This window comes from Dermacentor andersoni, chromosome 2 (assembly GCF_023375885.2).
Source record: "Dermacentor andersoni chromosome 2, qqDerAnde1_hic_scaffold, whole genome shotgun sequence".
NCBI lineage: Eukaryota > Metazoa > Arthropoda > Arachnida > Ixodida > Ixodidae > Dermacentor > Dermacentor andersoni.
Window position 1 is genome coordinate 22,054,107 of NC_092815.1, and position 23,009 is coordinate 22,077,115.

General features: G+C 46.4%; 1 protein-coding gene across 3 annotated transcripts in view; it reads right to left on the reverse strand.

The window, feature by feature from the left end:
* Positions 1–934: 934 nt before the first annotated feature.
* LOC126542828 (high affinity cAMP-specific and IBMX-insensitive 3',5'-cyclic phosphodiesterase 8B-like) overlaps positions 935–23,009 on the reverse strand; it is a 386,400-nt gene continuing 364,325 nt past the window's right edge. For 2 of the 3 annotated variants that reach the window (XM_050189936.3, XM_050189938.3), the window contains exons 9-19: positions 20,584–20,664; positions 18,922–18,989; positions 15,910–16,083; positions 14,361–14,418; positions 14,135–14,273; positions 13,663–13,858; positions 12,623–12,753; positions 10,815–11,040; positions 6,740–6,901; positions 6,021–6,150; positions 935–1,812 (exon numbers count right to left, since the gene is read on the reverse strand). In XM_050189936.3, coding sequence (XP_050045893.1) covers positions 1,715–1,812; positions 6,021–6,150; positions 6,740–6,901; positions 10,815–11,040; positions 12,623–12,753; positions 13,663–13,858; positions 14,135–14,273; positions 14,361–14,418; positions 15,910–16,083; positions 18,922–18,989; positions 20,584–20,664 — 1,463 coding nt within the window. In that variant the 3' untranslated portion in view covers positions 935–1,714. The remainder of the gene's footprint in view (positions 1,813–6,020; positions 6,151–6,739; positions 6,902–10,814; positions 11,041–12,622; positions 12,754–13,662; positions 13,859–14,134; positions 14,274–14,360; positions 14,419–15,909; positions 16,084–18,921; positions 18,990–20,583; positions 20,665–23,009) is intronic. The other variant, XM_050189939.3, reaches the window with a different exon arrangement.

Here is a 23,009-nt window from a genome sequence, read left to right on the forward strand (position 1 = left end):
GTGCGTTCCGCGTCACAATGTCTTAATTTGCCCATTTTACCATTAGCGTCAGCCTGCCAGATCGCGCAGCTTCAGAGTCGCCACCAACGCGATAAAAGTGTGTGCGTAACAATGCATAAAAGGAGCGGCGTGCACACAGTGACACCCTGCGGCAGCTGGCCCTCGCTGTGCTCTTCTGGACAACACGTACGCTCTTCTTCCGCGAGGTCTGCGCAGTCGAGCTCACCACTCCACGTAAGGCATCCTCGGCGTACTTTAACCTTGCAACAAAGGACAGAAACCAGGAAGCGTGTACTCAACACCAACGTTCGTGAGCCTGCCAGCAAGTTTTCCTCGCCCATACTGGGTGAACGCGATATCACTCGTGCGCCTTGCTGGTGCAGTCCTTAGGTCTTAGCAGGACTAGTCATGTTTGCTAATATCAGTTTCAATGCGGTACGACCAGCCAAACTTACAGCAACATGCGTGAATAACAAATTCTAGGGCGGATGATGCTCCAACCAGTTTTCACGCTCCGCCCATGTCGAGTGTACAGACAGAAGGAGCAACACAAACACCGAAGTGGGGCCACATGAGGTAATGACGAACGCGAACATTCGAATGTAGGAACCCAGATGTGACCGCAAGATATTGCGCCAGCAGATGTCGGAATTGAAGAGGCCGAGTGAAGAACGCCGATACGTTTGTTTCGGCGCACTGTTAGTAAACACCAGCGTTGACCAGAATGTACGCCTCTGAAGAGGCTGGCGCGCGCGAGACACAGACAGAACGCTTAAGAGCTGCCCAGTAGCAGAAATGACAAGCTTCAGCACGGAGCCTGTCTTCGCATATGCCTCATGTTTTAACGACCATGAGCGGGGCTCATCGCAACAGCTCAGCTGCCGGTGTTTTGCTGCATACAAACATCATTGCTTGCAGAAATAAACAAGAAAAAAAAAAGCGGACGAAAACGGAGTTGCACTTCGGAACGGGACACGACAAACAATGTGCAATAACATGTTTAGGTGAAACACTTTGCAGACTAGCTGCTTTGTTGACTGCGATAAACACTTATTACGAGCAGCGTGGCTGATGCTGAGGATGTTGAGGCGAACATAAACATTTCCCCCATATGTTTCTTTTTCTTTCATATACCTACCTTGCTGCTGATCCTTATCCGGTATCTCCCTTGTTGCCCACCTTGTTTTTCTAATGAAACTTAAGGGCTAGCAGTGACGGCAACAAACAGTTTACGGGAGGATGCAAGCAAGGAATGTTTCCACCAGGAAGGTCACGCACTAGATCAAGACAAGACCTTTCGTCGTTAGTCCCAACGCACTGTCAATGCTGTCGATGCTACGGACGTCACTCGAGTTGCGGTTCGCCTCTGACACACACCACCGCAGTACAAGCGTGCACTTCGCTGTTGCCGCGCCACGCACCGCGTGCACAGGTGTCGGAGCCGCGACCGCAAGATGGGGCCGTAGACGCTTGCAGATTAGCAGGACGCTCAAACGATGTTTCTCCAGATATACACGAGAGCCATTCCCGCATCGCCAAGCGAGCTTTCCTGTTCGACCAAACTCGGAGCGGCGCAGCAGGGTCCTTTCTCTAACGTCTGTGTCTCTCACTCAGTCTACCATTTCAATGGTCATCAACTCCCCCCCCCCCCCCCCCCCCCCCCCAACAGTGAAGATGATTCAAGTCACTCCTGAGGTGAACTAGTGACGAGAAATTAGTGATTCCCTTGTTGACCAGACGACGGCTCCTTGTCTTTCCAATAAATGTAATTCTTCTCGATGTACTCCATGAGCTCCGGGAACTCGCCGAAGTCTGCGTGCACAGAGAAAGGACGGGTATAATAGGAGAGTCAGTGCGAAAACATTTCGACAGCTTATGTTTAAAAGTAAAAATACATTACAGCAAAAGCACATGCGAGGACCTCTGTCCGACTTTTCGCTCGCACACCTCCCCTTGTTTAAAAAACGAAATTGTTGAAGCAACACAGCCATGGAAATTTTCTTCAATAACCCTTTCATACCACTTCGCCTCAAGTGAATAACAAAGAGCCAGTAACCATATATTCTAACAACCCATTTCATTTTCTATTCTCTGCGCACTTTATCATTGACTCGGGCGGGTTTCATACGTCGCTGAACCGCAAGTATCGCTAAGATAGGCGGCGACGCATGATAAGAAATGATGAACTGAAAATTTGTCGAAACGCTACAAAAAAAAAAAAAAAAAAAAAAAAGACACACTTTCAAAAATGTTTGCCAAACCGAGCAGCTCATATATCAAAGACAGTGAACCTATACCAGGTAGTCATCGCACGCTTGAGAAGACTTTTGCCACTGCCTTAAATCTACCCAAGATTTTGGAAACGCTTCAATGCGTCTGGTACGATTTCTTCGTTACATACAAGCTTTTGTATAGAGACCTACTCTCTCCATTAAGATCATAAAAAAAGGAACACTATCGCACGACTGTACTCATAAGAACAGATACTAAATTGATATTAGCCAAGAGGCCAAGAGCCGGCGAAAGGCGACACAAATTATGAATTCCAGGCTGCGATAAACCGGCAAAGAAGTTGTCTATTCGAGTGAAGTACGCGCAAGGTAACTTGTGTTCTATAACTCTCGATAATTACGTTTCAAAACAAATTCGGAGTTCAGACACAGGCTAGGTTTGCGGCTTTGTCATTTGACATCGACTTTACGCCGTCGTACGCTGCCAGCCTTCGCCGGCCAACTCCGCAGCCGCCGCAGCGCGAAAACCTAACGTTCGCTGTAAGACGGGCCAAAACGTTGCTTCACGTCATAATTGAGAGTTTGCGTACTTCTCTCATTCCCAGCGTCCTGCTCCCTTCTTTTGTTTTTTTTCCCTCTTGTCGAAACTGCACAGTGGGTTACGAGGAACGTCGCGCGTAGGGCTCGGGATTATTTTCGATCACCTGCACGTCAATCTAAGCGCACCTAACTCAAAGTGCACGCCCTTTCCTGCATTTCGCCCCCCACGAAAATTCGGCGGTGCCGCGGCCGGGAAACGAACCCGCGACCTGATGCTCTGCAGCAGTACGCCATAGCCCCATGGACAAGAAATGTTTTGTAGCAGGCTAAACAGCTGGGCGAGTTGGTATGGTAACATATTTCTTTGCCGCGTTACGATACGCAAGGGCCAGGAACAGCGCTCTTGTTCTCAGCGTACGTCTTTTCGTGCTGCAACAAAGTGTGTCCCCACGCGCAGCTGCTAAGCCGGCGGCTTGCCAGGTTTTGGCGACGCCAACCACACGTCGTCGTGCTGCGCTTCTCCCATTTACAGTGCTGCTTGTTGGCGTTCCGTTGCTTCACCGTTTACGGCCGGGGAAAAGTGACGGGAGGGAGGAGTCCCTACGGTGCATTTTTAGCTTCGCAAAAGTATACGTTCTGCAGCAGAGATAGTGATTATTCGTGAAAATAACAGAAAAGTACCGTGACGTAACTTTCCCTCGACGGCATTGCACGGCAAAAGAGAGAAAGGGAATAAAAGGCGAAAAGAGCGGTAAGGCCGTCAAGGAGGCCCGCACTACGATGGCTCCTGCCGCAAAAGCCATCTTGGATTTCTCATTGGCTACGGAAATATCCCACCGGTTGCATCATCACAGGCAAGTTTCTTCTTTTTGTCACTGCCATCTTGATGCTTTGCTTAGCAGCCATGTTCATGCACTTGGCGCCATAGTGCGGCGCCCTCGTCACCGTACTATAGCGAAAAGCCCACTATGCAATGGCGGCTGAGACGCAAGCTTGGTCGCATTTTCGCAGCCGTTATATGAGTCGTGATTTTTCCCCTTCGTTATTTATGCTCGTAGTGCATGCATTTCTCTCAGGAGGCGTTGATATTCGTGCTTTAACGGGAAGCGTTACCTCGTGGGGTTCCTCTGGAGAAATCGTTTTGCTCGACATACACATTGGTGGCGAGCATTTAAATGAGGTTGCATTTAAAATGTACTGACTGTTGGGAGTACATTTTTTTTATTCAGTTCGTCCATATTATGAAGAATCACCTGAAATGAAAAAAACACTTGCCAGAAATGAAGCCTCTCGTTTACAACTTGATTACTCTCGACGAAGGACGATATTCCAACACTGAATTGCATCACTTAGAATATCCAAGGCAGACAAAATGGACGTATTTATAAAGTGATCTGAAGTAAGCTCCTACTTTGCAAATATCATTTTTCCAAAACTCGCGCAAAAGAAGTAACAGTTTCAAGTAACCTGTAAAGTAATGTATCTGCCTGTTTTTGAACGGGTGGAATTACGATGTATGTTTTGTAATTGGAGTTATGAATTTATAAACTTTTCACACCCTACTTTGAATTGTGCTTTCAAAAGTCAATAGAATTTATCTTTTTTTTTTCCTCTAGAGGGCTCAGCTATAACCTAATGAGACCATTCTTATACTTCACATGCATATCTGTGTAACAAAATCGCTTTTGGCTCCGGGATGAGGCTACCTTTTAAGAAAGATATAAAGAGAAGTAGTTGCATGAAAAAATTAAAATAATAATGATCTAACCTCACGGTCACGGAAAAAGTTAAGGCACATAGAAACGACGCGTTGCGCTGTGTCGCAAGGAGTCGTTTTTCTATGTGCCTTCACTTTGTTCACGTCCTTAGCGTTGTTTTCGCCTGAATGTGAACAACCAGCTAGCCAATGCTTTGACGCTAATTAATTTCACAGAACTCTCAACGAGGTGATTTAGTAGCTATACGCCATGTGGCTACGACTTCGTGCCACCGCAGAAGCGTTACGATGGGGATGAAATGCAGAAACGATCTTGTATTGTTACTTGTACCGGTGATCGAAAATAATTCAGAGCACTCCCCTATATATTACACTTCCGAGAACACTTTAATTTATTTAGGACGCTAAGCACGTTTGCAAGCGAGCTATGCCTTCATACACTTTATTACCGCCGTATTGGATCTTGACTAATGCCTTCTCACAACGTTGCAAGCTTAGCAAAAACCGTCAAGACTGCGTCATATTACACAAGCGAACTGTGAGTACATTGATCCAGAAGTACATCAGGGCGGAAACGGAAGTCAAAAACAAATTATTTATAAACAGGCGACGTTGGAACGATGCTACAGCAACGTTTAGGAGTTCCGGCCAAGAACTATGGATGCTCCCTTGAAACCGAAAGTCGCCCGAGTGATATAAACCTCGTCACAGTTCTTGCATTATTCTTTGCTTTCACATGCAGGAAACGATACTCCAGCTCGCATGGCGAAAGATCACAGCTCGACTTCCAAGCTCCCAGAACAGCGGCGGCCGGGGCATTGAACGTTGGTAATAAACTGAATTTATGCTCTTCTGCTGGCAACATTCGTCCCCTTGGCGGTAGTTTGGCAGGCAATCGACGTCTTGCGGTAAGAAGGCGCCGAGACTGAAACCTTGTCAGTGGTTTAGCTTTATGAATGTAACTTTCTTTTCTTTTTCAATATTACTCAGGAAAAAATATAAGAGCCTCGAAGGGTTCCTATGCCGCGATTATGTGTAGGGCTAGATAACGTCAAGCAGTCGGAGTGGATTAAAGCTGAAGCGTATCTGTGGAGAAAAAAAAATAAAGGCTTGTGATAACTGGCGTACATACTTTAATGACTCAGCAAAAAATTGAGGCCAATATAATGTAAGGATTTCTTTCGCTCGATTCTGTTCTTTTCTTACTATCTAGGACACATGACAGGCCAATCCCAGAGATAACGTTGGCAGAGCGCCACTCGGACAACCGACAAAGGGTAGAAAGGAAAAATAATTGGGATACAATCATTACATTATCGCTCCCAAGTGTTATAGCAGCAAGCGACACATCGGAATGTACTACTAGGGGAATAGGTATGTTGCGAGATGGAACGTATGCGCGCCAGCATTGCTATAGCTACCTAAGTGCGTGATTTGTAAGGGTGCACTTCATCCGCGTAAATATGTGCGGTCGTGTAGATTAGAAAAATATGAACACAAAAGAGCAGGGCATAGCGGGGAGAGTGACTTGCCTGACCAGGCCCTGAACATGTCGCGCACGAAGTAGTTGATGAAGCCAGTCTGTGAGTTCGGGATGCTGCAGGTGGCACGGTCGAAAGCAGGCATCACCACGGTCAGACCGAGACGCTTCTCATCGTCCGTCTGCGCATGCGCAATTACCCCGAGACATAACAACAGGTTACCGTAATGACAAAGCGCATGACTTTTGGCACATGCATTCGTGAGCAGCACTAATGGCGCCTCTACCACCGCTTTGTGAAACGTCACTGGCGAGGATAATTTGTTCAAATGCTTAAAATGCGCTGTGTGTCATTAAGGCGACATAAACATGCCATAAATTCCTAAAACCAGAATAAGAGCAGCAGAATCCAGGCGGGTTTTGCGAACATGACTAGAAATGCGTACAAAAAACAGCATTATGATGTGATATGCCGTCGACAACAGCATATTCATAACCGCAATAACTTCCTTCGAACAGAGCCCGCGTTTTCCTAAAAGTGCTCATTATGCGCATTTTGGAAACTCCGAGTTTTTTTTCAGTAACGCAAGGATTTCACGAGTAGAATGGAAACTACCTATACGATGCCTAGAAATTCTGCGACACCTTTTGACTTCAGAACAATTTACTTCAAGTACGGCAAGAACTTCAGTACTTGGTCTGGCCTCACTGTCAGCATCGCAGGACTCGCCACAGCCGTGCAGAATTGTGTGGGGAGACAGCCGCACGTACCTGGGCGCAGTACTCTTCAGCGATACGGTGTGCCCACTGGATGCACAGGTTAATGGGCCGAGCCGGGTTCGACACGTCGGAGCACTTGATGAGCATGCGCTTGATGAGGATGATGTTCTCGGCAGAGCGCAGTGAGCCAGTTTCTCCGTGCTCTTGTAAGGGCTGCGAACGTGTAGCGCGGTGCGGTTTAAGCTTTGGGCAAAAAATAATGCCGCATCAGACATCGAGAAAACAGTTCGTTCAAACTGAATGCCGGCATGCATTTGGACAAACTTTTCGTGAGCACATTCACTTTGGACTACAGGATCTCACAACAAACAGAGTGCAAAGATCGTCAACTACATAATAGATCTCGGAGGTGACAGTCGCTGTTTCCTCCAAATGCGTGAGCGTCTCATACGCCGTGACGTTAGTTTTTGCGATCACCACGAAGCACGTGCTTGTACGCAAAATATCGAACCATCTATTCTGCAAGTTTTGATAACAAAGTGCACCATTGCGTACCTCAGCCTTACACATTTCTTTTTTTTTAACAAGGAACGGCAGTTCAAGTAATATTAAAATGCTTGATGACAGTCGTCAGTAATTATACACAGTGGTAATTTCTTTATATCAACCGGCGCGGTGGTGTTGAACAGAATCCGTCACTTTAATTCAAGGGCGTTCGAGTGGTTTAGTACGGTTGTAAAAAAAAGGGTACCTGGAGTGCAGCAGCTGGGTTTGAATAACAGAGCTCATGCGTACTCGTAGTCGCATGAAGACACGCCCGTTGTCTGGTTTGTATCATTGTACCAAAAATCTAGAAGCGGCGATAGGATTGTTTCATTATGGCTTGTTGCTGGGCTAATTACGAAGGGCGGTCAAGTCGGAAGCCGTATTTATCAGCATAAAACATAAACGCGTGGAAGTGATCTCATTTCCCGACATACTATCTCTTGAAACTGTCGCACTTATCCCAGCATTGTATAAAAGCATAAATGCCAGCAGCATAGAAAAATGTCTTCTGTCGCATTCATGACCGGAGAAGCTGTTTGACATCATCGTCACTGCGGAAGTGCTGGAACTTATTCAGTTGTTCGAACAAAAGACAGTCACCTAGAGCAAGGTCGAGACTGTACGGCGGATGCGACAGCGTACCTGCCAGCCGAGATCCTGCAAAGTGTACATTGTGCGGTGCGTTGTATGCTAGCACGCGCTGTCCTGTTTGAAGAAAATGTCCCGTTGTAATCAGGCCAGGTCGTCCCTTCCCGAGTGCACTGTGTACACGTTGGAAAACCTCACAGCAGTGCTCGCCTTTGATGGTCTCAGACACCAAGGAGGAAATAACGATAAATGACGGCAAATTCATCTAAAACAAAGTTCACCGACGATTACTATCCTCCCTAATAGGAAATTTGAACGCAGCTCTATAGGTGTTTTCATTTGCGATATACTGGCTGTCGCGGGCAATCTGTGTCGTGAGGCACATCGCAAACGGAGCGCAGTGTTGTGCGACCGCCTCGCTAATCGGGAGACCACGAAGGACGGCGTGGGTGACGCGTGGGCGCGATTCACCGCAGCCGCCGCAGACATCTGTCCGCTCATGCAGCGCTTTGTTTCCATATACTTTGTCGGTGGCGTCATCAGTGAGCAGACGACGCCCGTTACTCCACCGCCATCTCGTAGCCGTGGTCATCACAGAGCCCGTCTTGGCGGCACTACGCTTTTTTTCTCACGCCTTTCGCCAAACCCTCATCCTCCGATTTCCGCCTCGTTGTTCCGCTGCACCCTCCTCCCCGCTTTTCTACTCGCGCTCTCTTCGCTATTGCCGTCTTTCATGCCCTGCTGCGCTCCGCTCTTTCATCCTTCGCTGTGCTCGTTCGCTCGGTTACGCTGAAGGACAACGCCGAGAGACGCCGACTCTAAACACAGGAACGGGCACCTAAGAGCAGCGCTCTAAAATTGCGCCAAGAGTTTCATTACCGACGAGCCGGCCTCGTCCGTCATCGTCTTCCACCGACGTCCAGCTATATCGAAACTGTTTGCACTACTCAAATATTGCGCCGTGGCTTAGTATCTTGTCACCATGCTGAGCATGAAGTCTAGTACGAATTTTAGTCTGTCTTGGGCATTCTTTGATGAGTAACTTCATTACAATGTGTTGTTCCATAACAGCGTTCATAGGCTCCTCTGCCATTTTGTTTAACACGTCACATCCAGCGCGAAGCGACTTCAGCGCACCGCAGCGTGATAACCGAGAAATTCTGGTGAAACCATGGTAAACAGATAGCGCTGTGCGTATGTGTATGGTGAATTCCTTTAGTATGGGGATATGTGGACACTACGGAAAATAGGATTTGACTTGAGCGAGCCTCGTGGTTTCGAATCACGGTGAATGTTTAACACCGAGAAAATCAATCACACTTTTAATCGACTTTCAATCATATTTCTTTTACTGAAGTGTACGGTGTATGTGCACAAAATCGGACGTTCGAAAAAAAAAAGATAAGAGTGTTCATGGTAGCTGTTGCGTGACAGACGCGGACGAAAGGAATAGAAGGGGACACAATAAGGCGCTAACTAACAATTGTGTCCTTTAATATTCCTTTCGTCCGCGCCTGTCGAGCTGTAGCTACTGCGAGACGCCGGTTTCTTCGCTCAATGAGCCATTTGACGCATTCGTATAAAAAAGTACTATCAAAGAGTGGAGCACATACGCCGCCACGACAATGAATGCTCTAACGGGTGGAAGTGGTCTTTGTGAAGCTAGCATGGTGCTCGTTAAGCGTTTGATATAAGCACTGATCAAATCGCCTGATGTACGCCTTGCCCGCAAAGCAAACAATACAATAAGTTGATATACGGCTTCCTCGATGAGAAGAGACGCAATGCCTTGTATCCGGTTATAAGAATAAGGCGGACTAGTGTGAATATGCGGCGAACACGAGCGAGTGCAGAAGAATTTGTGTTTGTGTCCAAATGCTTTCTTATTTCTACACGCCGGACTTGATCTATATTTATCGCGCACTTGTGAAAGTAAAAGTACTGGTTGAAGCCCAGTGCCTCTTTGCTTAGCGTTATCGTCAAACACGTCCCTCTGTTCCTGTACTGTTGTCACCATGAGTCAGATTAAATAAGGTCTCCGTTCAGCAGAACACATCTCGAGTGCTCGAGAATACTCGTGCTTTCGACAGCAGTGATGAGCTATTAGCACGATTTATTCGCCCTCGGTACGTCATGTACCTGGCACATGTGGCATGTGGCACATGTGGCACTATGTCACTGTTGACTACAACTTAGAGCAGCTAGCAGTATGTACGCTGTATATGCTGTAGCGGTGTTTTAACGACAACAAGTAAAGACGATATGGGCTAATGAATGCAGCAGAGACCGAAATAAGTGAGCCAGCGCCATACGAGAACATGCCGTATTTATAAGAATTTCGGGCGGCCTACGAATCTAGGCCAACTCGTAAAATATGGAAAGTCAGGAAATAAATATTTTCTTGAATGTAAGACGAACGAAAAATAAAACACGTTCGAGTGCGAAAAGAACATGCAAAAGATAACCGTTAGTTTGGGCTACATATGAAGCACCTCAGAGTTCGTGTTTCTGCCCGACCAGCGTCCCGTCAGCATCTCATCGGCACCGGCTTTGGTGTACACGGGCCTGCCGAGGATACCGCCTGCTGCGAATCTAGGGTTCCTTCAGCCCATCATCGACGGCCCCCTTTGGGGAACTTGCGAAGATGGCTTCGAGACCTGTGCTCCCTAAAAGCTCCCTGTTTTACATTCTAAAGGTGTGATAACTCAGTTATGCAGCTTCGGTGTTTTTTGTGTACGAGCTTTTCGGATTGGAATGCACTTGCGAAGAATTTTTCCACCTCGAGGTATCGACCTTCTTGCGGTCGGCAGTGACTGGCGGTCGCAGCGAAACCGCATTTCCGAATCTAAAACAACCACCAACTTTCGTACATTATTCTAAAGAAACATTATCGGCTTACACTCGAGTAAACACGGCAATAGTTGTGAAAAATATTGCGAGGCCTGCAATTACTAGAATGCCGAAAACTACCGCGCTATTTGTGGCCAACTACCTCGGGATCGAAGCCTTCCTCATCCTGCATGGGCTTCTGGAACGCGTTGAGGAACTTGGAGAGGTGCTCGAAGTGTTTTGTCATCTCAGTCGCCAGCACCATGTCGATGATGGACAGGCGTACCGAGCGGTACACGTCACGGTCCAGCTTGTGGAAGATGTTCACTTTCTCGTCCGACAGCGTCAACTTGAAAGCGAACGCAGCGTGATGACTCTCCAGCACAGAGCTGCGCACAAACATTAATTACATTATGGGGTTTTACGTGCCAAAACCACTTTCTGATTATGACGCACGCCGTAGTGGAGGACTCCGGAAATTTTGACCACCTTGGGTTCTTTAACGTGCACCTAAATATAAGTACACGGGTGTTTTCGCATTTCGCCTCCATCGAAATGCGGCCGCTGTGGCCGGGATTAGATCCCGCGACCTCGTGCTCAGCAGCCCAACACCATAGCCACTGAGCAACCACGGCGGGTGTGCGCACAAACATGCTCTTAAGGTCATGCATGTTACTCTTATTACAGCCCAAAGCAACAAGGCCATGAGTTTGGAGAGGAAGAAATGCACATTGCGAAACGGCGAAAAATACCACATTGCACGAGTTTAGCGTTACCGGCAAGCAGGCTCTTTTTCACACTTGATGCACGCAATGTAAAGCCTGCTTCACAGGTAGTTAAGGGAGGCTAAAACAATGGATCCTCCTACGGAACGCAAATTTCTGTCCATTAATTGTATTAAGTGACAATTTGTAACACGCTTTTAATTGAAACCATAGCGCTAGTTCGCGATAACCACATGCGTCAATAAAAAGCTGCCGCGTGACCCGCCGCGGTGGCTGAGTGTCCATTGCGTTGTGCGGCTGAACACGAGGTCGCGGGTTCGATCACCGGCCGATGCTTTCGCATTAAGATCGGGGCAGAATGCAAAAACGCACGTGCGCGGTGCCTTGGGTGCACGTTAAAGGATGCGAAATGGTCCGGGGCGTTCGGCTAATCACATTGCAATTTTGGGGGAAGCGGTTCGCGCAGGACAGGAGTAATTGCAGATCGCAGGGAGAGGTCTTCGTCCTGCAGTGGACATAAAATAGGTTGTCGCTTCTGCTGCTGTTGCTGCTGATGATGATCATGACTTTTAAAAACTGCCACGTGAACGCTTTGTTCACCAGGAAGAAGCAACCGTATAAGAAACGTAAAGCAGACATTCTTACTGCTATGTGCTACCTGGCTTTTGAAACAATGCTACCTAGGATTGTGCATGGGGAAACTTCGCGGTTTCTGTATCGGAACGTTTTAAGCATTTTTCATGGTAACACATATTGCAATTCTTCGGAAATACATTGTTCTAAATTGCTCAGTATTAGTTCTTGACCTTACGCAGGTTTCTTGGCGGGTTCTCCGCTTATTGTAGGCGCATTGAATTCTGCCGTTTTGGTATAACTTTCTTTGCAACATCCATTTGTCTGTAGTTTTGATGATCGGTAGTGTTGGAACCCGATAACACCCACATCCATGGCCGATTTATGGTTCAGCTTAGAAGGCGGCAACTTTTTTTTAACCGTCGGCGCACAAGTCGTACAATTTTCCACAGTCACATCAACTCCCCCCCCCCCCCCCCCCCTTCTTTTTTTATTCTGCCCGTGCTCACAGAAAAGAAAACAAAAAGCGGTAGTGGTAGCACCAATAGTTCGTGACGTCAGTTGTAAGGTACATTCCATGCTATCAAAGGTTGTCACTCAGTTTATCGGACTACATTGCTGTCTATAGACACTGCAGGCTTAGTAGTGACCAAGCAAAAAAAAAAAAATGCACCGGTCATTGTAGAGGATGGCCAGTTCGTGGTCCGAGTTGCAGAGGAACGCGCTGGACTTCCCGGGGTGGTCGATGTCATGTATCACCGCCGATATGAGGCAGATCGCCTCGTCCAGCGGATCGAAGATGTCCTGCAAGTAACCGATTGATATATCATGAGCGACAACATGAATGTATGCGCACCGTCTTATCGTGGCGTTGTCTAACTCGCATGTTCTCCGGCAGGGTCCTAAAATAAGAGACGTCGGTTTGTAGAATGGTTGGTGTATGCTGAAAGGCTATAATTCTTGCTCACAACTGCGCGCGTCATGTGAATTCTCGATCTACTCGTTGAACAAGTAACCTTATTACTCCAGTAATTAGTAGACGCTTATACTCAAGTTTTTTTTACATGGGCGCATAATTATGGAATTACCTTCCCTTCAATATTGAACAAGCGAGAGTTCCCAGGCTTTGCACTATTATGACACAAAAGGCAATCACTGTTTTATCAACCAGAAATACCTCCGACAAAAAGAGGAGGCCTGCTAGTAGTCAGACTGCACGTTACTTTAGCACAAACGCCAGTTGCGGTTTATAGTTGTACATAAATACCCGCAACAATTCGTAGCTGCAGCAAAGGCGAAATACATGTACATTGATTCAAAATATGACCCCCTCGAGCAAAGCGGTGCAAGTAGGCACGTCATTTTAGACTGGAACTTTGCCCGGTTATATTCTGCACTAACACAGCGAGGCAAGAAACAGCAAGCTAGGATGCTTTCTAAAGGGATTCCGGTACAAAATGTAGGCTTCGTAGTCTATATGTATTGCAAGTGAGGCAGTTGTTTAAATGACCCATTTAAAGAAGTGATTATTACAAGCTGCCGGTGACTCGTCGCCCTTGCCAAATGTTTTTAAGTCACTTCTCGCCTGTCCAGCACTTCTGCCTGGCCATGTTCCGGCAACAAGTTCGGCGTTCCAGAAGGTGAAGATTCTTATCCTCCTCGCTCTTAAGAGAAACAGACCAAACACGTAAGTGTTTAAGTCAGAGGTGGTACCTTTTTTCGTAACTTGAGCAGAAAATAGGCCGTGGCCTGCATGACGTCGCCGGCGTGCGTTGAGTTGTGGTACGGGTTGTCTAGGTAGTGAGACTCCACCAGCTGCAGCCAATTTCGGATGGTGGCGTCGTCGCATTCCAGGCTGGTGTGCACGTTGAGTTTCGAGAAGAGCGACAATCCCAGCCAGATGAGAGGCCTGCAAAACGCGTTGCATCGTTTGTCTGTCGCTCTGTAGAAGCATGGGAACTGCTCCCGCCGCTAGCTTTAAAAAACTTAGGCCCTGTGGTGATAGTGAGCCGCAATAATAACAAAAAAAAAAAAAAAAAACAAAAAAAAAACATGCGCAATGAAGATAGGCTCGACATGCGTAAAGGTTGTTTCATGTTCCCACAATCGATTTCGAAAACTGCACAGGATCATTTATGATCCTCGCGCCAGTGTTTCGGACTTATCCGCACGGCCGTATACGCACCGTCGTCCAGTTAGCGTCTCCAGCTCGATGATGTCGAACTCCCACTTGACATCATTCTCCAGCAACTCCTTGATCTTGGGTGGCGCCGTCTGCAGGCTGGGGAGAACGCCGCTCGAAGCCGTCGCATTCACAACGTTCACTGCGTCCGGGCCGGCCAAGCGCATAAGGATAACGAGAATGATAAAAAAAAAAAAGAGGGCTCTTCCTACACACGCGTCGCAGTTACCTTTCATGAGCGAAGTCTCGTGGGACAACCGTCGCACGCCCGTCGGTTTCTGGCCCGTCTGCAAGCGAGAAGCACCAAAGCGCCGTCACGCGCGTCTAATGCCGCACGAAGTGAAAACAAACAAAGTAAAGAACACCGTGTTTGCGCTTGTTTCATTCGCTCGTGTCCCTCCTTCGGTCAATGCGTACGTGGTGGGTAACAACTAGCCTGTTTATTGCCACCTCTGCCTTGTCGCGCTTTCGTTTAATGAGTATTACAGCAACTATTTACTTCTGGCACAACACCGAATTTTCCTACACGCAAATAGATGCGGACCATAGATACGATATTATTAGTAAGCTATTGCACCGATTTGGGCACTGGGTTAAGAAGGGAAATGGCATAACGGAGGGTGATGGAAATAGGACATTAATCTTTCAATATTTTACAGCAATTTATATTTTTTAAGCTTTTCAACATGCAGAAACCCCAAATTTGTAATATACTGTAGCTCCGAGAAACAAGCAGATTCGCTCACCTAAAGTGCAAACAGCTCAGACTTAATTCTGGCGAAACTGACGCCATGCGAAACTGATGCATGTCTGAACACTACATAAGTATGCTCATAAAATCTTGATATCAGTTTTTTAGAGGCCTAGTGAGTCGAGACACAATGCTACAAATTTTCAATATCTTGCTATTTGCGCCCTCCATTCTAAAGTACCAAGAATCTACAGAAAAATTTGTTTTCAACATCGTAACTTACTTCGTTTAAGTGTAACTTAATGGCGCCAGAGTGGATGACATGCTGTTGCCTGACAGTATAATTGTGCTTAAGCTGTATAGTTGAACATATCTTACGAAATGCACGGGAATGTGAATGTCCTTTGCTACCTACGTTTCGTTAAAATCGCTGTGTCGCCTACAGCCCCGAACGCAGTTGTGAACAGCGCTCGATGTCTTGGGCTTCTCGTGCAGGGATAAATGCCGTCGTATCAAATGCCCTGAGCAACCACAGTTCGTAGTATCGGGCCACGGAAGGCCGGTGAACCAAACGCACAGGTGAAACAGCATCGAAAAAGCACAGCACTTCAAGGAAGTCGAAAGTGGCATATTGTTTATACATGTTTCTCTCTATCTATCTTTGTTGCGGACAAGTACTGTAGTCGCATTTCTTGTGTCTTCATTCACCAGTCATGTATGCATTGTATCTATCTGTACGTGTATGACTGAGTGCTTGCGTATTACCTTGCACATGGTTGTCTTTTTCCCTAATTAAGTTTCACAGTGCGCATTGTAGCGTTGTTTTGACATATTTGTCGCACCTTCTACGTACATCTTTTGGTTTTTATATTATTACTGTCAATTGTATGGGTACCGTGGCCTCGTCAGGCCTTACTGCCTTATGGCCCTGTCCTCACTTTTCCTTGAAAAGAAGAATAAACTTCGCTTCAGTTCACTTAATCGAATGCGTAGCCGGCAGCCAGCGCCTAAGCGTGGTGTCATCAAACTACGGCGACGTTTCTCTCCGGATGTAGTTGTCTAGAGAGTGGTAGAGCAGGAAACGCACGTTGATCAGTCCAGTGACCAAGTCAGACGTCATCTGGTCCTCGGACTTGCCCTGGCCGACTCCCAGCTGCGGGTTGTAGAGTTCTGTGGAGCGAAGGATTTCGATGACGCGGTCCAATGCCTGAGCCACCATGGCCGAACTGTTCTCTTGTGTCGACACCAGCATGTTGATGACCTGGGCCACGGACAGAGCGCCATACACAAAAACGCCGAGACGTACTATTTTACCCCCCTCCCCCTTTTTTTTGGCCCGAAAAGCTGCCTGCACCGTGTATTGCCCAATTGAGCTACATACCGTACCATATCAGATTATGTGCTTGATTGCGTACCTGGACGAAGAAAAGCAATATTTGTTGACAAATTGGTGATATTTGTTGGTCCTCCTACAGCCTAGTGCTCTCGGACCTCCTTGCGCATATTTACCTGTATGCTATTAAAAACAAACAAACAGAAATCACTTGTTCACCCTAAGCATATCGCGCCATATGCATACTAAATACTAAATTATCCTATGCATACCGCATACTAACATAAAACAAGCTAAAGAGGCCGGTTATATAAGCTAACGTAACTTTCCGGTAGATGTGGCCTTTGCCAAGAAACCTTGACGTCTAAGGCCTGGTGAACAACGTCGGGTATATTCTTGGTTTTCGCTGCCTGTTCGTTTGCTCGATGTCGCAGTTTTACGGTCGTGTCGCTCGAGTATACGATGCAGGGCGTTGGTGAAAGTGTTTCGAAGAATAGTGAGATTTATCGGTCACCGCTCCAGTTGCATTCAGGCTTTCATACCATGTGTCAAGTTTCTTGCCATGACGGCGATAAAAAGACCTAGCGTCGTTCGTAATCGACAACCGCAGATAGCGGTGACGTGACTATATTTTGCATGCGGCTTACCTCGGGTTGTGATCAGCGCGCAACGAGCTTAGATAGATGAACAAATGCCATAAGCTTCGTCTATCTTAACGGTCATCACAGCTGCCTTAACTATACATGCTCTTCATCCAGCCCACCAACCTCACAGCTTTCTTGTCAGCTGCGTTGAAACCTAATGGGGAAGATTACCAGGTTTACGCAACGACTTCTTCGGTCTAGAATCGAATAGTCTTTTATTCGGATCAGGATACGTGTTACAGGTTTATGGACGTACAGCGACAGATTAGGATACGTTTTACGTTTAACTGGCGTATGGCAACGTGTTGGCCACAGGGTGTCCGAAAAGTAACTGTGCAATAAGAGAAGAAACAAAAATATGATACTAATTGTGAATGACATCGCAGTTTCACGGGCGACACGATAGCGCAAGACCTAAAGTGCTTCTGATATCACAAGTGGGATGCACTCACCGGACGGTTGTACGAGAAGAATCCTCACACACTTCAGGAGCTATTACCAAGCACACTCACAGATGACTCAATCAACTCTCCGCCGAGTGCTTAACAGGCAGAGGAAAGGTCAGACGTACTTACTAGACAGGTTAAATTTTTGTTTTAATTTATTTTACGTTTCTTCCTTTATGTCCGCCCACAGCTTTATTCTGGCGGCGACATTTACTAGACATCTTAAACATCCAAAGTTCATCTTTTTTACATTTTCTTTGATTTAGGTGCCTGTTAATTTTGTACAGGCTGGTGGATCAACAGAACAATCACGAAACTAAACAAACGCGCAGCTTGGTGCGAGGAATAAAGCGATGGAGTCGCGGGCGTTCGCGCGGGACACCTACGCCGGCAGCTTGCAACAGAAACTACCAGAGTGTCCCGCCTCTAAACAGTATAGGAGCACCAGCCGGGTATCCAGCTATGGCTTGTTCATTAAAACACGAACACACAAAGAAAATGCACAAATGCTCTCATCACGTAACTGCCAAAACAATCTAAATTACGTACTTCGCATTTAAACAAAAAGTTAAAATTCTGCTGACCGATACGAGCAAAGCGCTTATTATCCCTTAAACATTTTATAAGAGTAGAAATAAATTGCGAATCTTCCAAAAATGCAAAATACAAGTTTCTAAATTTGTGGCTAGGTGTCTACAGCAGATATAGCATGCGAGTAGGCCCTGATGCAGTGTAGAAAGTGGACGCATCTAAAGGTTTATTCTTGGATGTAAATCGCACTGGCACCAGTGAAATTTCTCAAACCTCCCATGGCTGAAGCCACAAATTCACATGAACTGCAGTTTACAATGCGGAATTCATTTGCATTAAGAAACATCAAATGCAGTTTACAAATTGACATGCGAGTTATCACGAGTTTCAAAACTTGCCTGTTTTATTCGTCTCATTATTATTTTCAATGAAAATAATTTGCGATTATATTATAAACTTATATTAGGACCCGATTTAAATTTATGGTCCCTTTGGTCAATACGTATAAGGTTGTACGAGGCACAGATTAGATTTTTTTTTTCTGGCTGGGCTGTAAAAAAGAAAGTATGACAGTACAGAAACCAGGCGCCTAAAGCACAGCGTTGACAAACGTCGGTCTGAGAGAGAGAGAGAGAGAGAGAGAGAGAGAGAGAGAGACGAAGAGCAACCCAGGACGTGCCCGGCTGGCTACCCTACACTTGGGGAAGGGGAAATTTTGAATCGGGTCCTAATCTAAGTTTCTGATATAATCTCAAATTATTTTCAAAAGACATTTCATTGGTACCAGTGCGATTTAAATCCAAGAATAAATCTTAAGAATAAACCTTGGCTGAGAATTCTCCATTTCTGAATAAACAAAGATAAAAAGGAAGCCTGCACACAGATTGCGCCGTCATATCAAAGGGCCGTTGCTCCCAACAAGAATCATGCTTTGGAAAAAAAAAAGAGAAAAGAATAAGAAACACAATCGTATTAGGCATTGCCCGCGTCCCTCTTTGAAAAGCATGACATATCGGGCTTTCCGCGTGGTGGCTCAAAGCGCATTGGCCCGCTATCGAGCATATGTTCGTTAAAGTAGCCGGGCAGTTCTTGCGCGATGGGTGGACATGGTCCCAGAAGTTCACACCTTAGGGCGCTTAACTCACCTTTGTTATGGGGGCCTCCAGAGTCATTGCGTGAAATTTTGCGAATGATTGTCGTCTGTTCATTCCAACTGTTGGCGCGAAAGAAGAAAACACCAAGTCAACAGAATCTGGATACCGATGACCATAAGGTAGCTAGTATCCACCTAATCTACGAAGCTCTACTACTGAACATTTTGCCTTAGATACTGACAAAATGTAGTTTTTTGCTCATTCACTGGCACGCAGACGCCTCAGTCCTAACAGCAGCAGCACAATGCTAAACAGCAATCAAAGCAAATGCTTGCTTCCAAGAGCGTTGTTAGTTATCATGCAAACATGCTGGTTAGAATTTTATGTCGGATTTTCGTAAGCCTGCCACATGCGAGAACGTAACGCCGTTCAAGGCCCGTATTTTACACTTTATTGCATGTAATTGCATGCAATTACACTTTACTGCATGTAAATGTGAAGAAAAAGCAACTGTTAACTTCATCGACAGCTATCCAGTTACTTTATTTTTCTTAGCCGAATAATTCTGAATTATCGGTAACAACATTTTATGACAACCACGGAGCCTGCATCTTGACGACAGTGTGTCCGTACGCGGCAGAGCAGCAACCTTTCCGCAACAAGTGAAACAGTTGAAGGGGCTCAGCAACACTCAGAAACGGGCTACACAGCCATTGCAGAGCTGCCGAACAGACATCGACGTAAGAGTCGACCGGCGAAAGGCAATCAAGCGGCACTGGAAAAAGCGGCAAGCTGTACAAGTGGCACGCTAGAGCGACGCTCTGGCGACCGTTACTGGCGCATCGTTATTCGAGTTGCATTCGCTTTGGTTGTCGGCTTTACGGCGTTAGGTCGCACCCATTCACATGACATTTCGCGAGCGCGAAGGATGGCGTTCAGTTTGGCGCGAAGAAAGCAACCGTCATTCTACAAATCTCAGAGGTCATGCGCCACGACGACGCTTCAGCAGCTACCAAGAGCGTCTACTCGCATTCGCTTCGTTACAGTTCGGGACGGAGGAAGAGATAAAATGTTTGGCGTATCTGCGTGGGTCTTTAGTGCAGTTGGCAGAGACCGTCAGCTACAACGCTCAACTACCACGCTCAAAGCTGCATTACTGGCATTAGCGAAAGGCCGTCTATATTTAAAGACAATCGGTTGTCAAAGTGAAGGCGTAGGATGGCATCACGTCGCCGGGTTTGGTTTAAGACACTACATGGTAACGAAGTAACCATATTAAATATCAGGCATGGCTTGCCAATTCGTCATCGGACGGTTAGTGTCGTTTAATTTTTAAGTGCTGTTTATATTTAATATATGAAATATGATGGGAGAAAAAAGCCGCACTAAAGCAGCTTCTTTCTCACAGTCATAATGCCAGCCACCTGACTTCTACGCGACAATTTAAAAGCCTGACAGTGCTTTCTTAAAACGGCCGCGCGCTACGCGACGTCTTGGCGACGTTAACTGTTTTCGCCATGCGTTCAAATGTGCTTGGTTTTTCTCATGTTAGGCAACAAGCGGGCCTCCGAGCACAGTACGACACTGCGGGTGTGCGGTGCTGCAGCCGGACAAGCAAAGCGAAAGCAAAATGAGAAAGCAATTGCACGGGCGCATTGCGAAATGCGGAGAAGGCGCGTGGAAAGCGAGCGGCAGGAAGCATAAGCGACTCACCCTCACTGCACAAGGAACGAACATCACAAGATGCCTTTCTAGAGCTTTTCATGCTCGAGCTAAGTGTAAAAGACAGGAAATCTAGAGGCGGAGAAAAAAAAAAGTGAGAAGTCGCTTTATAAAGAGCGACTGTAGCGTTAGGTGAATGAACGTCTCTAACCCATTGCGTGCTCGAACAAGATGAGTTCAGGTAGGCAGTTCGACTATCATCTCTCTTTGAACCACCATTGTAGTTATATTGACAAAATTCGCAGAACAAGCTACTAATAACCTCTTGACTACCATACGAACAAAAGATCAAACTTGAGTGTTGTTCGAAGTAGCAGGCACTTTTGAGCTGCCGCCACTGCCAATGGTGGTTGGAAAGGTGACGCAATTTCTTTGTACCGCGAACGTTAACGTCATAGTTACGCCAGGAGCTGAATTTGACAGCTTTTGACCGCTAAATTTGATCAATGGTTAAGCCTTGCAGTAACTCGTTTTTGCAAAGCCTTTGCTTTTTCTTTTATGAACGCTGTCGAGCGAGTTCGTTCAGGTAATGTGGTCACAGGCGTGGAAAAAAGAGACAAAGAGAGCCGTTACCTGAACTCACCAGCCATTTAGCCTGTTGTCCGGGCGCGTAACAGGGAGAGACTGAACAATTGAGGCGAATAATTTCATACAAGAAATACTAGAGGGAAATGTGTATCTACAATACCTTGGCGGATCTCCCCCATAGCATAATTTCAATGACATAGAGATTCATATAGAAAAAAAAAAACATATGTATTTACATGCGGGACGCTTCGAATAATCTGTTTGCTCCTTTAATAGCGCCTTTTAGGTTATTTATGATTGCAACTGCAATATTAAGCGACAGTTAACATAGCCCTTATCTCTCTTAAGGCCAAGAGCGGTCGCAGATCTAAACAAAATTCTCTGTTGTCACATACAGTAATTGATTTTGTTAAAACTTTATGTAGTTACAACGCAGTGCAAAAAGCTATCAATTAGCGCTGTGTACCCCACAACCACTGTCCTTTCTTGTCGTGCGCATATTCGCACTTAGCGTAATTTTATCTTCGGTCTAAGTTTCTTTCATCTCCTGATAATTTCGCTGCGACGTACGCCTCACCTAGAACACTGTTAAAGAGGTTTAAGAGCGGTCGCCTGAAATACAAAACAGGGTGCGTTATATGGTGGGGGTCTTCTTCCAGACTCCTGGGCATTCAAGCTGCGTTGGGGTTCATTTGCGAAACGCACGACATGCGTGGTTAAAGTTAAGGGCATCAAAAGGCGCTTAAGCTGCAGTGCGTGTACTGGCAATGATGGTCATCATCATTGACGACTATTTTCCACTGCAGCATTAATTCCCTCGAGCAAATGTTGTATGAAACTGCTGAGTCATGTATTCGAAGTGCGATCTGACTAGAAGGGGCGATCGCGCGGTTCCTCCAATGTTTATGCCACATATTCCTGCCTCCGGCCTCGTGTAATTACCAGTTCGTGTAAAGCGAGTTAATACTCGCTTTACATTTACATTTATTATTTTATTTTTATGTGAAAAGACTTAGCTATGACAACGTCTCGACCTCGGAGACGTGTCTCAGGACTAACTTGACGTCAATAGACACCATTGACCAGAAGTGTAGCTCAGACCTAATAAACCACGGGAACTCGTGGACGAAAGAAGAGAGTTTTAGACTTAGGGAACGCAAACTGTTTGCTTTACTGATGACTTGTGTACACAGTAAGCTTGGGTCACAGCGAGGCTCAAGCCGAGTTCGGGGTTTTGCGCATCGTGTCTCCTTTTCAGGAACATTCCAGCGCATTCTGCGTCTGTCGCTGATAGCCGCCGGTGTTACAAGCGAAATTACGCGCCGTGGGCACCGCAGCTCTGGCGCTTCGGTGTAACCTGCCAAGGTGTTGCCGCCAGTGTTGATCTCTAAGTAGCACAATGTGGTCACATAACAAATTTATGTCAGGCTTTAAAAGCATTACGCTAATGAAATAAAGTATCATAGCGTTAAGCTGTAAGCCCAAACAGACCGGTTAGCGCATGGCCCAGCGTTATAAAGAAGACAGTGATGACGCACGCTGAAGCTTCACATCAAAAGATAAAAAAATCTGAAACGGCAGCAGCACTGTTTTCCACACTACAAACAAAAAACAATCACTCACTGCTAACTACAAAGCGCGCGTTGCCGTAGCAACAAAGACGAAACTGCGCGATGTTCCCTCATCATCAAGTGCGCTTCTCTGCATTGCACCAATTTTCTAACTAACAACGCCACCGGTCCTCGTTCAAACGAAGACCAAGTGCGACAGCTGGTGCTTTATATACGTGGCCTCACCATGAGAGTCAGGCCCACGTTTTTTCTATGCACAAAGCGCGCAATCTGTGCACAAACACGCTTATCGCAAAACTGATGACGCCGCCAACAGCT